General features: G+C 44.0%; 2 protein-coding genes across 2 annotated transcripts; both read right to left on the bottom strand.

Annotated features, from left to right (window-relative positions):
- Window positions 1-997: 997 nt before the first annotated feature.
- On the bottom strand, window positions 998-4,903 carry LOC124685209 (26S proteasome regulatory subunit 7A). The gene is made up of 7 exons (XM_047219543.1): window positions 4,752-4,903; window positions 4,342-4,423; window positions 4,024-4,115; window positions 3,817-3,894; window positions 3,659-3,720; window positions 1,465-2,186; window positions 998-1,354 (listed from the first exon to the last, which is right to left on the bottom strand). Exons 1-7 carry the CDS (start codon window positions 4,836-4,838, stop codon window positions 1,197-1,199), a joined length of 1,281 nt encoding a protein of 426 aa, XP_047075499.1. The 5' UTR covers window positions 4,839-4,903; the 3' UTR covers window positions 998-1,196.
- A 1,879-nt stretch (window positions 4,904-6,782) lies between these two features.
- Window positions 6,783-15,326, bottom strand: LOC124706674 (pre-mRNA-splicing factor ATP-dependent RNA helicase DEAH10-like). Its single transcript, XM_047238351.1, has 13 exons — window positions 15,116-15,326; window positions 13,957-14,203; window positions 13,603-13,652; window positions 13,410-13,538; window positions 12,730-12,946; window positions 11,673-12,057; window positions 11,172-11,375; window positions 9,539-9,699; window positions 9,289-9,474; window positions 8,550-8,781; window positions 7,828-8,030; window positions 7,129-7,263; window positions 6,783-7,036 (listed from the first exon to the last, which is right to left on the bottom strand). Exons 1-13 carry the CDS (start codon window positions 15,324-15,326, stop codon window positions 6,853-6,855), a joined length of 2,544 nt encoding a protein of 847 aa, XP_047094307.1. The 3' UTR covers window positions 6,783-6,852.
- Window positions 15,327-16,913: the final 1,587 nt, after the last annotated feature.

Here is a 16,913-nt window from a genome sequence, read left to right as displayed (position 1 = left end):
TGCCGGCGCCACACCCCACTATGTGGCGCCCACAGCGTCGGCGCCACATATGTTGATTATATGTCGAAAACATCCAGGGGTTCCGGACGCTTGGTCCTTAGCCGTTTTGGCGAGGCTGTTTGTGTGGCGCCCGTGGCATCGGCGCCACACAAACAGCCTCGCCAAAACGGCTAAGTCCCAGACGAATTGTCTTACAGTATGTTTTGGGCAATTATAGCGGCGCCACACATCCTGCCACGTCGGATCGGCGCACAGCTCAGCATCAAGGGCGCCACGTCGGCTGGGAGAGTGGCGCCGCCGACATAGGCGTGAGGTGTGGCGCCGGCGTGAGGGCGCCACACAAAAGGGTTAGATGGGTGAAATAGTTTGCCCGGAGGATCAGTCTGTGCTATAGTTTGAACAAAGGATTATTTTTGTGTAAATCGCCTATGTTTGATCACTCCAGGTACAGACAGAAGGTTCCTAAATGAAGAGCGCGTCAACGGGACCACGAACGAGGAAGACAGATGTCTCTTGCAGCCACAATTAATAAGAGCAAGTTTAATAGTATAGCCAACTCCTGGCTATAAGCCATGTGCCATATCATATTTGTAGCTAACATAGAGCCAACCTGTATAATAGTGAGCTATAATCATGTACTACTTTATCAATGGATGACCCACATTTCACTCTCACAAAGTGCCTAGGAGCACGTGCTAGAGCTGACTCTTACATTAGAGCCCACTCCTCTTCTCTCTCCTCCAACTAAGCATGGATATATTATTCTAATCCTTATAGCCAGCTGACTACAACTTATTGTACTTGCTCTAAGACGTCAACGGTGCATGTCTCATCTCAGTCTGCAGCTGACACCCTAACCACACGGGCACAAGACCAACATGCACAGAACACCACTACGCTCCCCAACGACAAGCAGCAACATACAATCCAAGTAAGTTGCAGCGGCTCAAACAACAGGTAACATAGATGCAGCAAGCACTTGCAAGCGTTCACGTGAGAGAATAAAAAGGCATCATCGTCCTCATCCTTCCAGTCCCGTATTTCAATATTCTGAAGATACAAATCCAGAGTAGCAGCATATGATGCAGAAATGCCTCGACAGTTTCTATGGGACAACAAAAAGGCAGAGTAACAAACAACAATCTCGTAGATCAAGGCCCGAGCGGCAAAGATAAAGGGAGCTAACGCCAGGACACCTAGTTGTAGACCATGTACTTCGGCGTGGCGCTGAACTTCTGATAGCCCTTAATGACTTTGTTCACCGCGTCCAAGAAATCTTTCTCCGTGACGGTCTTCCTGCGTGCACGGATGGCATACATCCCTGCCTCCGTGCACACACTCCGAATGTCAGCTCCTGTAGCAACACAAAAGGAGATACGATGGATGAGAGGACTGATACAGCTCATGACGCAGACAACATAATACATAAACAGTCATCTGAACCGTATCGTGCCAGACACTTACCAGTGGAGTTGGGGCAGAGGCGAGCCAGCAGCTCAAACCGGATGTCCCGCTCGCAGTTCATGGCACGAGTGTGGATCTTGAAGATCTGGGTCCTGCCCTCCAGGTCTGGCAAACCAAACTCAACCTTCCTGTCCAGTCGCCCTGGACGCAGCAGTGCGGGGTCCAATGTATCAGGCCTGTTGGTCGCCATGAGGACCTTGATGTTTCCTCTGGAATCGAACCCATCCAGCTGATTGACAATCTCAAGCATAGTTCGCTGGACCTCATTGTCACCACCGGCACCGTCATCGAAGCGGGCACCGCCAATGGCATCAACTTCATCAAAGAATACAATGCATGCCTTCTTTGATCGGGCCATCTGGAATAGTTCACGAACCATCCGTGCCCCTTCACCAACATACTTTTGGACCAACTCACTTCCTATCACACGGATAAAGCATGCATCTGTGCGATTGGCTACTGCCCTGGCAAGAAGTGTCTTCCCAGTTCCTGGAGGGCCATAGCAAAGAACTCCCTTAGGAGGATCAATGCCAAGCTTGACGAACTTCTCTGGGTGAAGCATAGGTAGCTCTACAACTTCCCGCATCTTCTCGATCTGCTCCTTGCATCCACCAACATCATTATATGTCACATCAGGCTTCTCTTCAACAGTCATCATTGTAACACTCGGGTCAATCTTGGGTGGCAAAGGAATTTGAATCTGGTACTTGTTTCTATCAACTCTGTAACACATAGGATGAGAGTCAAGATAATTCAACTGAAGGTGTAATACAGACTACTTAATATAAACAAATAGTAATACATAAAGAATGCAACCAACTACTGTGATCCTATAAACCAGAGAGTGCAGCACGCAATAATATGAAAAGCACAACAAGAGTACAGCGTGCTGGAGGTCATATGCTGATGTATTTAGGTGGAAGAATGTACAGCTCTGCTGTGCAGCTGATCTGATGCTCTGACATAACTGGCCTAACATCCTAAATGTTCATACGAACAGCTTCCTCAGATAAAAAAAAAATGCATACATTATGAACAGAACTTTGCAATGTTTAACACAGATGTACACGAGAGCATATAGTATTATGCTCCAAGCTGTGAATCATATACCATTACCCCTAGTTGCGGAAGAACTTTAAAAATTGTTACTTGCTTGTTTACAGTGTCATGTCAAATTCTAGTGCTGAATTATGCAAACATCTATCTACAGTTAAGGTCAAGAGTTGCCCTTTGCAATAGCAGTACTCCCTCCGTCTATAAAAGGGTGTCTCAACTTCGTCAAAATTTAGACGTATCTAGACACATTTTAGTATTCCCTCCGGTCTTTTTTAGCTGACTCAAATTTAGTACAAAGTTGTACTAAATCCGAGTCAATTAAAAGAGAGCGGAGGGAGTATCTAGATACATCCAAATTTATCTAAAGTTGAGACATCTTTTAATGGACTGAGGTGAGGGAGTATGTCATTGTTACATATACCAGTGATACAGCTTTACCCTTCAAATTTATATAATTGTTCAGTTTGGTTAAAGATCAAATCAGCCTTCAAAGTTAGATCTATGAGTTAACTGATAAATGTCAACACAAAGGATAACATAATATGCCACCTTTGCTGCACAGAAACTACAGAACTTTTTGCTCCTTGTGTCAAATCCTAGAGCTGATTGCTACTTCCTCTATTTTAAACTAAGTGTTACAAATTTATTTAAATCCACATGTATCTAGACATGTTTGTGTGTAGATACATACAAATCTAAATAAATGTATGGCACTTATTTTGAAATGGAGGGAGCACATCATAAGCAGTATTAAATTTTAAGGATTATCTGACAGGAGTGATGTAGCTTAGCCGTCAAATATTGTTGATTCTTTAGTTTGTGCTAACTCTAGTGCTAAATGCTAAATCATACAAGTAGGAATAGTCACATGTCAGTTTAAAGGCCATCTTAAGATTCTTCTTAGCAGATAATACTCCTGTCATTTTTTGCATATCAGTGAGATAAGCCTAGTTAAATAAGTTACTGTAATTATCATGTTTATTCTAGTGTTCTGTTCAAAAACAGATTACTCTTAGAAGTTTGCTTCGACTGACAGTGTCAACAGAAAGCATAATGAATACAAGAAGCATTTTTGGAAACAACCAAATGAGAAGGATGCTAGAATATACTCAATAGAGAGAGAGACCAGGGATCTTACCCAACTCTCATTCCTTCCTCAATGTCAGTGGGCGAAACTTTGTCTCCTAAGCCTACCACAAACTGCAATAACACCCCAAAATAAACATTAAAAGAGAATGGAATTTTGAACCTCCAGAAGATATAGTTGACTTAAGAGATAGTGCAATAATGAAGCACCTTTGCGATTTGTTTTACGTTGATGACGTATTTGGCATCATCTGTATTAGGACTTATGATCTTGGTGCATCTAGCAACCTTCATAACAGAACAGAACTCATTGTTAGAGAAGCAATGAGAAAGCGTAGTGGTCCAAACACAACTAGTGGTCATATGCATCCCAATGAGTAATGCTAATGAGGTCAGGTGGGCATCATGCAAATTCACCTGCAATGGTTGCTCCTCCTGCATCATCTGCTTGTCTGACACGAGATCCCACTGGCTTGGTGGAGCTAATCCAGTGTCGGACTCCTTTATCCCTGCAATTCAGTAAAAGCAGAGTTCAGTTGAGCTAAATGCAAGAAGGTGAATTGCACTGGCAACTAGAACTGTAAATTAGCAGTGCAACAAAACAATCAGAACTGTCCAGAGCTGCTGGCAATTTGGTAATGAAATGTATGTCTCTGAGTATTATATAGAGTATTAGATACGCAGAACACCTAACCTAAATTTAGGGATGGTCAGAATACATCAATATGCACGTACCACAGAGGTCATTGATATTCTTGGCCTTCTCTTTGATCTCCTTCTCGACCTTCTTGATGGTGTTGGAGTACGGTCCGAGCCCCTGTCAGAAAGAAGCCACTCAGAATCAGAAAAACTTGACCCAAATTGACTATTCGGGATCTCATCATGCAGAACAAAAACCCTCACTGCAGAACGCGAGAGGCCGACCAAACATTCATCTCCCTCGTCGCAAACCCTAACCCCCTCGCAAAGGCTCGCGACAACACGAACTCCCCGCGGAAGTCGAAACCCTAGATCTACACCGAGCACGAATCGACCGCCACAAAACCGAATCCCTACCCATGGGCAAGTCCATACGGCCACGAGCTCTAGCCTAAGCGCGCGCGCGCGCACGAGACAGATCGATCCGGTCGGGCAGGGGCGCTTACATAGGTCTTGAGGAGGGCGATGTCGTCCTCGTCGAGCGGCCGCGGGTTCTTCTCGTTCATGATATCGTCCTCCGGCTCCGGCGCCATGGCCTCGCTCCTGTACCTTCTCCGGCAGCGGCGAGCGGCGGCTGAGGCGGGGACTGGCGGCGAGAGCGAGATGTGTCGGGTGCTTGCTGTGATGGTGGTGGGTTTGCACTGCAGCTGCGTATATATGACTTTCTTTTTTGGTTTCCCTTTCCTCCTAGGCAAGCAATGCTTAGGCGCCGTAGGATTCGGATCGGACGGTTTGGAAATTGGGTCTTGAGTCGTACTGCTCTACTCGCACCTCTTATCTCGGTGCTTATTCGAGATCACAATTTCTTAAAATATATATACTCCGTATATATATTCGAGTTAAGAATTACTACTAGGACAAAGTGCATTGTCACATGATTTCGCAGGATGTTTTTATATGTTTTTTTTAGAAACACTGTACAAGATGCTCACATACACTTACCTACCCCACCTACCCCTACGAGCATCTTTGAAAGATTGAGCTGGCGGATCGGATCTTAAAATTAACGTCACCACAAGCGTCTCGCTATCGACGAGAACGTCGCCTCCCACTGAAAGGATATTTCGCCTTTATAAGACACACAGATGTCAAACCCAAGTTTAAATTTTGGTGGGCTAGAGGTACAACCACTCTCCTAAACACCCAACCTCAGGTTGGTTCTCAAGGACCTTTTTTGTATGTTTAGATTCGTTACGTATTATAGTTTGCTTTTTTTTTGCGAATAGAATATATTACTTAATCAGCATCATTACACTCCTTACGGCACAGAGCCGTAACATCTGCCGGCCCTGAGCCAGGCCAGGTTTCAGTTCTAGAGCTAGTACGACCAAGATTTGCCAACAAGTGACTTACATTATTCTGCTTACGACTCACAGAACAAACTACCAAGTTGCCCCCAGATGCTAAGAGATGCTTGATCTCCTGAACTATGCCTGTAAAAGGTGATCTATCAACTTCACTGGAACAAATGAGTTTCACGGCTTCACAACAATCCATCTCCACCACACACGGTTGACTGGACCAGAGCAATGTCAGCACCACGCCATCCCGACATGCTTCAAGCTCTGCTTCAAGAGGACTCCGACATGATTGCAGAAAACGGCAGCTCGAAAAAATAATCGAACATGTACCATCACGGAGCACTGCTCCTGTACCACCATTACCAGATGTCGCACAGAAAGAGCCGTCCACATTCAGTTTCACAGTTCCCTCATTAGGCTTCCTCCATGGCCGTATATGTACCTCCTTCGACGTCTCTGCCTCCTGTTTCGTTTCGACCTCGTTCTCCCCAAACACCACCGTCTTCCCCTTCGCTGCATCTGCACAGGGGAACTGTTTGATGCCAAGTAGAGACACTAGGTAGCTTTGTAAGAACCGCTTAGAGCAATCTATTGACGGGGTTGGCTTTTGGTGGACAACTTCATTGCGGCAATGCCAAATACGCCATAATGTCATCAAGATCAATACGCCATAATGTCATCAAGATCATAGCTCGTTCCACCTCTGGTCTGCCCTCCAACAGGTGTAAAAGCCACTCACTGCCGGTGTTGCGTAAAGCTTTAATGTTCGGGAGGGGCCAAACTTCCCCCATCGCTTGCCAAAGGCTTCTTACCATCTGACACCTGAAGAAAGCATGGAAGGTGCTCTCGCATTCCACACCACAGATAATGCACGTGTCCAAAACCTCAATATTTCTTTTCTTCTTATTCTCCCATGTCAGATGAATTCATCTCCAAATCACAAACGAGCAGTGATGTTTTGCTAGAAGTACATAATCCCTCTCTTCTGAATAGAATAGAATAGAATAGAACTAGCTACGCCAAATTTGGACCATAACTGCATCGAGATTACAATAACAAATTCATGTATAGTATATTTTCCAACTCACGGCGGCCTGGCATCAAGATCATTTCACGTTCACGTGTAATCGTCTCTTCAGGATTGCAACTACGCCAGCCAATGCCATGCCGTGTCCATTTAACGAGCTAATGTTATTACAGGATTGTTACAAGGAACTACGACTATGGATCATAAGAAAAACCAAAACTAGTCTTCTGTTGCGTAGTATTGTGGGGCGAGTTCAGCCAGCCACAAGGGGTCGATCCGCGTCAGGTTCTTCACGTAATTCTGGGTCGTCCGGACCAGCTCGTTGAAGATGACGCAGTCCGGCTTGGTGCGGAAGAGCACAGAGGAAGGATGCATCTGCACGCTCTGGCCAGTTGCAATAGCCCTGCAGATCAACAGATGAAAATTGCATATGCAGAAAGGAAGAAGGCAAGGAGTTATCGAGCTGAAAAAAATAAACACAAATTGGAGCAGTACCTGAATGATCCATCTGGCTGCCGCATCGCTGCGTTGAGAAAGAAAGCAGCAGTGAGGCATCTCCGGAACTGAACCATGTCATCTCCACATGATGACAGGTTAAGACCCATCTGTTGGACATGGCCCTGAATTTGACTGTAGCAGACAGAAAGTTCCTGTGTCAGCTCACTGTGTACTCTGGAATTCCTAAACTGGGAATACTTCTCAGTTTTTTAAAGTCTATATGTATTGGATTTAATTTTAAATCTCCATTGATTTTGCAAATGGCAATAGAAATTAAAAACTAAATCCTTCACCTACAAATATTTCAACTGCTAATGCTACAAGTATACGTCATGCTTGACACAACTAAATCATTACTACGTATTAAACAACAACATCCAGGAAGGACATTGTGCTCAAGCAGGTGGCAATTAATCTTTTATTAAAATTGCGTAAGCAAGGGCCACGGGCTCAAAACCTCTTGGTTTGAATACCATCTCGACTTTCACCAACTAGCTCACCCAAAAGCATAGCGGTTCAAAAGGCTAGCAATATAGTCATATTTCAACGGTTACAATCACCCCACTCGAAATCCACAGCAGCCACAGTATTTCCATTTTCATCATTTAAGAGAATGCTTAACTGTGTATCATCATGTTCCATCTGATCTGATCCAATAATTTGCTTTCCACCAAGAATAGTATTGAAATAACTAACCTGTGAACATCACGAGCATGTCTTAGAGAGCGGTAATTGATGAAGTTCTCCCAGCACCATCTGTTCAAAGCCTTCTCCATTGTTTTTTCTTTTGCATTTGCGTTTTTGCTCTTCTCCAAGCATTCTGCAGCGGCTCTAAATACATTCACCAAAGTTATATGGTCTCCTTCTGAGCTTTCAAAACTCTTCCTAGCAGCTCTTGCCTAAACAGGGAATAAGGTAAAAGGATCAATATGCATTTGTAGTTCCTCAAGGTAAAAGGATCAATATGCTAAACGTACCATTTTATTGCTAATCTATAGATACTTGCAATAGACATCAATAAAACAGTATAATGTTAACATTAAACTACCATTACATAATTCTGCAGCACCAACAAATTTAGCCCTCGGGTAACTTGCTAATAGGAGAGATGAATGCTAGTAGAATGTTTCTAGCAACAGGGGAAACCCCCACTCCATCAGGAGATAACTGAGTATATGTTTTGCAGCATAATTTAAGCACCGGTTTCTCAGAAGTTAAATGCTGATAACATCCAGGACATAAAAACGTGTAACTGGTGAGAACCGGACGGTTCCTGCTGATACTTTAACCCTGGCTGGTGCTGCAATTATGTCTTGAAAAAGCATCCAATGGCATCATTGCAATAGAACTCATAACGTCGAATAGGAACCTATTTTGGAACATGCATTAAAACAGTTTCCAGAAATGCACGAGGATACCTCTTCTAATTTCTCGCGTGGGGTGAAGAAAATTGATTCCACTGAAAGCATAGAAACAGCAATCAACATTTCTTCCAAGCACTTGAATTCGCTTGACACTATCAATGCCTTGGAGTACATCGGATCCAAAGGCAGCCTAGCCATCTGTTTACCAACTGGATCTGACAGCTTATAATCATCAGTCAAAGCTCCGAGTAAAATCAATTGCTCCAATGATTTCAAAATAGATGTCCTGCAGTAGGTTTGGCACAATTAGTAAAACTTGTCCATACAAAGCAACCTGCCATTTAGCTTATGGTAGAGATTATTGCAAAGCTTCTTAAAAAAATTATGCTTGAAGTTTCAAGTGAAATGTATTCATCATAAGGTTCCTAACAAGTCCAGGACAGAAGTTTGGTTTACCTGCAAAATTTTAGCTGGTTGGGAAGATGCCACAGATAATAAAATAATTCAAATATAGTACTGTATTACAAACTAAATCACTAGTGTGCATCTTCTCAATGCAATGATATTTGAGTTTTGCACAGACAGCAATCGTCTAATATATACTCCATAATTAAGCACAGCAGCACATGAAAAAACATCAAGATTCTAGATAAATTTCATGAGTATATTTTCAGTTTTTCTTTTGCCATATGAAATGCATTTTTTGTATCAAGCTTCACTATGTTGTAATCAGAGGGGCACAAATTTCTTTTACATGCGAGCAGCAATATGAAAACAAAAGTACAAAACTCACCTCGATGGTTTCTCCATAAAATCGAAACCTATGATATCATCGATTCCAAGAGCTTTGAGCTGTAGTACAACATTCGCAAGGTTACATCGTTTAATCTCAGGAACAGTGGATTCCGCCAGTTTATCAAACTCACATTCTTGGAACAAACGGAAGCACTTCCCTGGCCCCTCACGTCCAGCACGACCACTGGGTATAGAATGACAAGGTAAGAGAAAGCACGCAAGAATAAAATTTGCTTGAAATCTTGTACCTCCTTTGAAGAGCCTGTGCTTTAGAAACTGGGATAATGATTAGGGATTCCATTCCAGTTACAGGATTGTAGGCGCGCGCTTTGACCATCCCAGGATCAATAACATATTTAATACCAGGTATTGTTACGGAAGTCTCTGCAATATTTGTTGCTAGAACCACCTGATAGACAAACTGGACATTAGCTAATGTTGCAAGCCTACCATATTACACGAGTCATGTTTAGTAAACTATGGAAATGACAAAAGGAAAATGTATTGCTCGATGAGCCTTGGAGAAGGCCGAATTTGGATACGCGGAATGCAACCCTGTGTTGGATGGTGCGGAGATACAGAAAAACTAAGTTTTTCAAGTGTATGGCACATTTATATAGAGAAGAAAACATAATTTGCACACTATTATAGAGGTTGAGAAAATTAATAGGATACCTAAAAAATAGGGTATATAGTAGAAACTTAGGGCCACACACCACTACCAAGTTTTAAATAAGAAACTGCTCGAGCAAAAAAGAGGGTTGGCCCACGGCACTTATCAGCAAGTCACTAAGAGCAAGAACAATAGTGTAGCCGACAGCCGGCTATAACAATTTGCCACATCATCTATAGTCAACTTATAGCTAGCATGTACAATAGTAAGCTATAAAAGTGTAGTACTTTTACAATACATGGCCCACCTTTTAGTCTCACATAGTGCCTAGGAGCACGTGCTAGAGCTGGCTATTAGATAAGAGCCCACTTCTCTTCTCTCTCCTAATCTCTCTCCTCCAACTAAGCAAACTTATAATATTTATCTCTTATAGTCAGCTGATTGTACCTTATTGTACTTGCTCTAAGTATCACTGGACAATAACATGAAAGCATGACTGGAGAGATGAGGTGAAAAGCAGGAAAAGGGTGGCAATGGGAGTCCAACAAAAGAGAAAGCTAGCTGCAGAGAGGGGAATGGGGAAAAAATATGCTGGTGGGATTTGACAAAGAAAAGGCTAGGAGGTGCAGTGGAGCCCACATGCACGGAGGCGACACAGGGGAGAGGAGAAATGAGGAGCTGGGCGGCAGAAGCAAGTGAATACGTATTGAGTTCCACACACCAACCAGTTCAACCAGAAGATCAAGCTGGTCCTGAAGTGGGTCGCAAATATTATTATATGAAGACATATGTTGGGGCATTAGAAACTATTTATGGGCTTACAACAGATACCAAGTGCCTGTCAAAAGGCAACAACACAAGCAGCATGAACTCTCCCATTTTAATTCTGCAACGAGGAGCGGTAGGCACTCCACCAGCAACCGGCCTCCACCTTCATGCCCATAGTCACTGCACGTAGATCATGGCCTTCTCCTTGGAACACCCCGTTATTTCTTTCATGTCAGAGACCAAAATAGCAGAATAATCATGTAATTCAGGTCTTGGCACTGCTTCCGGGCATTGTTTGTGTCAGGCCAGTCACCAACCTGCTAAACTGTGGCCGGCCGAGGCCGACTCGATGGACATAACTTGGTTGCATGTATATCTGTCTCTAACATTACACTAGATATTAAGAGCAGCAACTAAAGTACTCGTCTATAGAAAAACATATAAATAGGTTGGGAGTGAAACAAAGGAAAGTACACATTCAAAGATATATAATGCTTCACCTTGCGGTTTCCAGATGGTGCTGGCTTAAAAGCATTCATTTGCTGCTCTGATGGAAGCGATGAGTAGATAGGTGTAATCCATATCTTACTACTATCTGGTGGAAGTAAGCGAGCACGCTCCTGAATAAGTCTCTCTAGTGATTCAATCTCCTCTTGACCCGTTAAAAATGCAAGAATGTCTCCAGGTCCTTCCTCTAAATGGATCTAAGAAAGCAAACATCCAAACATGAAGTTTATAAAGAAAGAGTTAGCTACATTAAGTAAAGTTGAAACAATAGTTTCTGGTGATTAGGAGATATTAAAATTAGCCACAGACTTCTGGTAATTACGAGATACTATAATTATTCCCAGCAAGATTGCACATTCTCTTATCCTGGTAATTATGAGATCCTATAATTGCACATTCAAACATGAGCGAAGGTTTTCTGTCCAAAATGCTATTTTTTCCTTTCCTCCTCCCTAATCCATCTACCTCCTCCATGCAAATAGAGTGATGCTCACCTGAAAGATCGTAACTAGTGTAGCATCTAGATAATCCGACTCAGGCTGATAAGTATACAGTGTTTCGACAGGGTATTGCCGCCCTTGAATATGTACAGCTTTAGCGCCACCAAAATAATCAGAAAAACACTTGGCGTCCAAACTGGCGCTCATAATAATCAGCTTTAAAGGCGCAAATTTTATTCCCTGGCTTGCCTTCAGACTAGAACTTTGAGGGTCTTGTCTGTCAGACAAAGTCTTTCCATTGTTATTGGAACAAAGAGATCGGGATTGCTGCACTTTTTTCAACAAACCAAGCAATACATCTGTATGGACGGTTCTCTCGTGGGCCTCGTCAACGACTATAACACTATACTTAGACAATAGCGGATCCAAAAGTGCTTCCCTGAAAAATCCAAAGCAATGCTTCTATTACGAAAGTGAAGTTCATAGATCAGACCAGAAAAAGTTATGAGAATAGATGACACTGTAGACGAATATTGTCACACACATTTAGCCATATACAACATCGTAATATACAGTGAAAACAGAAAATTAGTTAAGAAATTTTCAACAAAAAGAACAAGAAAATAACACAGTACTAAAAGTTACACTGGTACAAAATAATGCAATATATAACGCTGACGAAAATAGAACAACAAATGGTATCTTCTTTCTTTGTGAACGAAATGGTGTCACAAATCTAGGAGAAGGATAAAATGGAAGCGTTCATTCTGTTATATGCATTTTGTTCTTCATTTCCTCCGATTTTAACTCACAAATGACTTATATCATATCATTTGAACAGAACTCCAAGGACATAGCCATCATGCTGGTTAGTGGTAAAAGAATTTCGTAATGTAAACCTTAAAAATTTGACACAATTTTCTATAAGAACATATATCGTCAAATTCAACAATTAAGCAAACACAATTACAGAAACGAAAAATAAGTAAATCAAATAGCAATTAACCGTGTGCCTAGAATGTCAGCTGGACTCAAGGAGCTAACATAAAACAGAATAATAGATCATAAAACTATCAAACAATAGAAGATTTACTTTTGAACACAAAATTACCTTAGAAGCAAACCATCAGTCATGTACTTAATCCTTGTTGCATTGGATGTGGAATCATCAAATCTAATAGAGTATCCAACTTTTCTGCCCAACTGATCATTGCATTCCTCAGCAACACGCTTTGCTACTGTAACAGCTGCAACTCTTCGAGGCTGGGTGATGGCAATGACTTTTCCATCCTGACAAAACCCAGCGTCATACAAAAACTGTGGCAACTCTGCACAACAAAACAAAAGGAACATGTTTCTTCAAAGAATTGAAGTGAAGGAAAGAGTAATTAATGACGGTGTAACAAATTAATTGACTGCTATATGATTTTGTCTTTTCTTCAATGACTGATGAAGAATGTTCCTTACATAAACACTCGGTATCGGTTAAACAATTTATAATAACGATTTTCACATGATAAAAAAAATATTGGGGTACAATGAGGTTGTGGAGAAAAGGAGGGGGACTCATTTCACATTTATAGAATGTTCGTATGGTCTTAGTCTTACATTTATATACTGTCGTACGGGTTATGACCAGTCGAAGCGTTACCAAACTAACAAGACACTAGCAAGTAGCATCACTTCCATAAATTGCACAGATAAATAATCACGACCATCAGTCTTTCAGAAGTCACTTGACCTCAGAAACATTGAGCAATGGAAGGACAAAAAGCGCAGGTATACACTTACGGGTCGTTTTGCCACTCCCGGTCTCGCCGACAACGATGAGCGTGCCATTCTTCCTCACCTCCTCAACAAGCCTTTTCTCCACTGCACCAACAGAAACGACCACCATCAACAACAACAAACTCAATATCCCTAAGTTAGCCCCCAACAAATAGAGCGTAATGGAATCAAACGTTCGGCAGGCAGACACACAAACCTGGCGCGATAGGAAGCGACTTCCTCTGCTGGCGAATCAGCTGCTTCCTCCTGCCGAAACAAACCAAAATACAGGGTCAATCACCAGGCGAATAGACCCAAAGAAAATACGGGTGATGGGGGGCGTAAAGGGGGGTTGGCACCGCGCGTTATGCTGCTGCTTCTGCGGAGAAAGGCCGGACGAGAAGGACGGCATCTCGGACGCTGCTGCAGAGTGCAGACTCCCGAGCCCTGAAGCTCGCTAGCTCGCCGGAATTTGCTTTGCGCCGGCGGCGGGGAGCAGGAAGGGTTCGGGCCTCCACGTGCTGCTCCTCTGGATTTGGAGTTGTAGTGCTGGACAGAGAGGGCCTCGAACCGTGGGGCGCCGCCAACGAGGCACACCGCCGCCTGCGGGGAGTGCGAAGAAGCTGCCGGGGAGGGTGGCAGCGCAGGGGCGGCGGCGGCGGGGAACTTTTTCTGGGAGCACTCGTTGTGACCTGTGAAGGCAGGTGACGTGCGTCGTCGCGTCTGGCGGTCAGGTGGAACGGGCCCGGTGAAGCCTGGCTCGGTTACATGTCCGGCCCGAGTGCCCGACCAGCGCCCAGTACGGTTCGGTGGCCATTCTGCCAAAGAACTCCTCGTTAATTAAAATCTTTCAAACAGTCTTTCAAAAAAAAAAAAATCTTTCAAACAGTCTTTCGGTCCGCTATATTAATATAGCAACAACGATAACTTTAAAATTATTAATATAGCAACAACGCAGTACAATCAATCTCAGAAAATAAGAGAGAAAAAGAAGAAAAGAAAACAATGTCTACATCGACGGATCAATGAAAACGAAGGTGACTAGCAACCGTTGCGCCCTCTAGAGTATTCCCACCACTATCCTAGCACTCCGAATTGTCACGTACCAAGAGGAAACGACACTAGCAATGTTTTTGTCTGGTTCTAGGGTTTCCCTCAGGGAAGAGGTACACCCGACACCCTTCAGGAAGGTACGGCGACGCCCACAGGAGTTACCGCATCGGTGCCAAGATGACAGTGATTTCTCCCAACCCCCAAAACACCACATCCCTAGACAACCTATAGCGCTCCACCAATCTTGCCACCCGCCAACATACGTCACCACAGTCTTGTAATCACCATCGTTGTCTCATCTTGGCAAACACTACGAGGTCGGTCGAACTAAGAAGAGACAGCCGTAGACAAGGGCGGCAGTACCACAACCACGCGAGAGGGCACAATCTTCACCGCCATAGACGGCGGCCGACCAGACACGACAACAAGAGCACACCATGCCATTGGAGCCATAAGGCGACATCATCACGGCCACCTAGAGGACATCCTCCACCGCCATCAACGGGTGTCGACCGAATGCGATAGCAGGGTCACATCAAGCGGGGCAGGCCCGGCCAAGCGTCTGAAGGGCCCGTAAAGACCCCGTCGACATTCTGCTACACGTAGGACACAGTCGCCGCTACCCTCTTGATTGTCACAATAGCTTCGCTCGAACCCAGATGGACCGCAAAGCTCACGCAGCCATGCTGCAGCATGGGCGGTGTCATCAGTCATCACTGCCACCCATGTCACGAACTTCTCGTAGTTGAGTAGAAGGCAGCGAGGTCGAGCCAGACCCGCCCTAACATGGATCAGGCCCAAAGGGCCCAGATATGGGCCTAAAGGGGCGAGCTCAAACAGGCCACCAACCGTGGTGCCACCACTACGTGCAACACCCGTGCGACCCATGTCCCCCACTTGCGCTGGATCGGACCTCCCGCGCCTGGTGCCGTGCCGCCCCGCGCGAGGTCACCACCACGAGGGAAGAAGCAGGGCGCCCAACCGGCAACCAACGTCGACGACGTTGGAAGGGAGGGGTGGAGGGAGAGGGTTAGGGAAGGTGATACATCTCAAATGTATCTACTTTTGCAAGCACTTTGCTCAAGGATTTGCTCCGGAATCCCACCATACTTGGATAAAACTGTTGAATTTGAAGATGCTTTTAGCAAAATTCTTCTTTCTGTGTGTTTTCGCAGAAAATAAAATCGAGGAAAAATACCACATAAGTTTTTCACTAAAACAAAGAGCCTAGAGCTTGGGATCACACGAGAGGAACCACGAGGCGCAAATGAGGGCTACTGGCGCGCCCACCTACATAGGGCGCGTGATGTCTACGCACGCTTCTATTCCTGTAGACAGTGTTGGGCCTCCAAGAGCAGAGGTTTGTAGAACAGCAGCAACTTTCCCTTAAGTGAATCACCCAAGGTTTATCAAACTCAGGGAGGTAGAGGTCAAAGATATTCCTCTCAAGCAATCCTGCAATTAAGATACAAGAAGTCTCTTATGTCCCCAACACACCTAATACACTTGTCAGATGTATAGGTGCACTAGTTCGGCGAAGAGATAGTAAAACACAGGTGGTATAGATGGTGGTAATATTGCGGGAAGTAAAGATGCGGTAAAACAGTAAACAAGCGATGTTTGCAGTATTTGGAAACAAGGCCTAGGGATCATACTTTCACTAGTGGACACTCTCAACATTGATCACATAACAAATAAATAACTTCTCCTCACTTGTGCTACATACACTCTCTTATTTGATAACAAACACCATTCATTGTGTAGGGCTACAAAAGCACACCTCAAGCCGGAGTAAACAAGCTCCATGATGGCGTGTATTTTACACGTTCGTTGGGCAACCCCAAGAGGAAGGTATGATGCGCACAGCAGCAAGTTTTCCCTCAGAAAGAAACCAAGGTTTATCGAACCAGGAGGAGCCAAGAAGCACGTTGAAGGTTGATGGCGGCGGGATGTAGTGCGGCGCAACACCAGGGATTCCGGCGCCAACGTGGAACCTGCACAACACAATCAAAGTACTTTGCCCCAACGAAACAGGTGAGGTTGTCAATCTCACCGGCTTGCTGTAACAAAGGATTAACCGTATTGTGTGGAAGATGATTGTTTGCGAGAGAAAATAGTAAAACAAGTATTGCGAGCAGATTTGTATTTCGAGTATTAAAAGAATGGACCGGGGTCCACAGTTCACTAGAGGTGTCTCTCCCATAAGATAAAGCATGTTGGGTGAACAAATTACAGTCGGGCAATTGACAAATAGAGAGGGCATAACAATGCACATACATGACATGATAAGTATAGTGAGATTTAATTGGGTATTACGACAAAGTACATAGACCGCCATCCAAGCCGCATCTATGCCTAAAAAGTCCACCTTCGAGGTTATCGTCCGAACCCCCTCCGGTATTAAGTTGCTAACAACAGACAATTGCATTAAGTATGGTGCGTAATGTAATCAACAACTACATCCTCGGACATAGC

This window comes from Lolium rigidum, chromosome 1, assembly GCF_022539505.1.
Source record: "Lolium rigidum isolate FL_2022 chromosome 1, APGP_CSIRO_Lrig_0.1, whole genome shotgun sequence".
Classification (NCBI taxonomy): domain Eukaryota; kingdom Viridiplantae; phylum Streptophyta; class Magnoliopsida; order Poales; family Poaceae; genus Lolium; species Lolium rigidum.
This window is presented reverse-complemented; position numbering and strand designations above follow the sequence as displayed.

What these genes read in the sequence shown, in the direction of transcription:
- LOC124685209 (XM_047219543.1), bottom strand. Translation starts at nt 4,838, where the DNA reads ATGGCGCCGGAGCCGGAGGACGATATCATGAACGAGAAGAACCCGCGG. An exon ending in TCGCCCTCCTCAAGACCTAT is followed by an intron (nt 4,424 to 4,751) that starts GTAAGCGCCCCT and finishes TCTTTCTGACAG; the next exon opens with GGGCTCGGACCGTACTCCAA. An exon ending in GAATATCAATGACCTCTGTG is followed by an intron (nt 4,116 to 4,341) that starts GTACGTGCATAT and finishes ACTGAATTGCAG; the next exon opens with GGATAAAGGAGTCCGACACT.
- LOC124706674 (XM_047238351.1), bottom strand. Translation starts at nt 15,326, where the DNA reads ATGGGTCGCACGGGTGTTGCACGTAGTGGTGGCACCACGGTTGGTGGC. An exon ending in GTCGCTTCCTATCGCGCCAG is followed by an intron (nt 13,539 to 13,602) that starts GTTTGTGTGTCT and finishes GGGCTAACTTAG; the next exon opens with GGATATTGAGTTTGTTGTTG. An exon ending in CATGCTCGTGATGTTCACAG is followed by an intron (nt 7,264 to 7,827) that starts GTTAGTTATTTC and finishes TGTCTGCTACAG; the next exon opens with TCAAATTCAGGGCCATGTCC.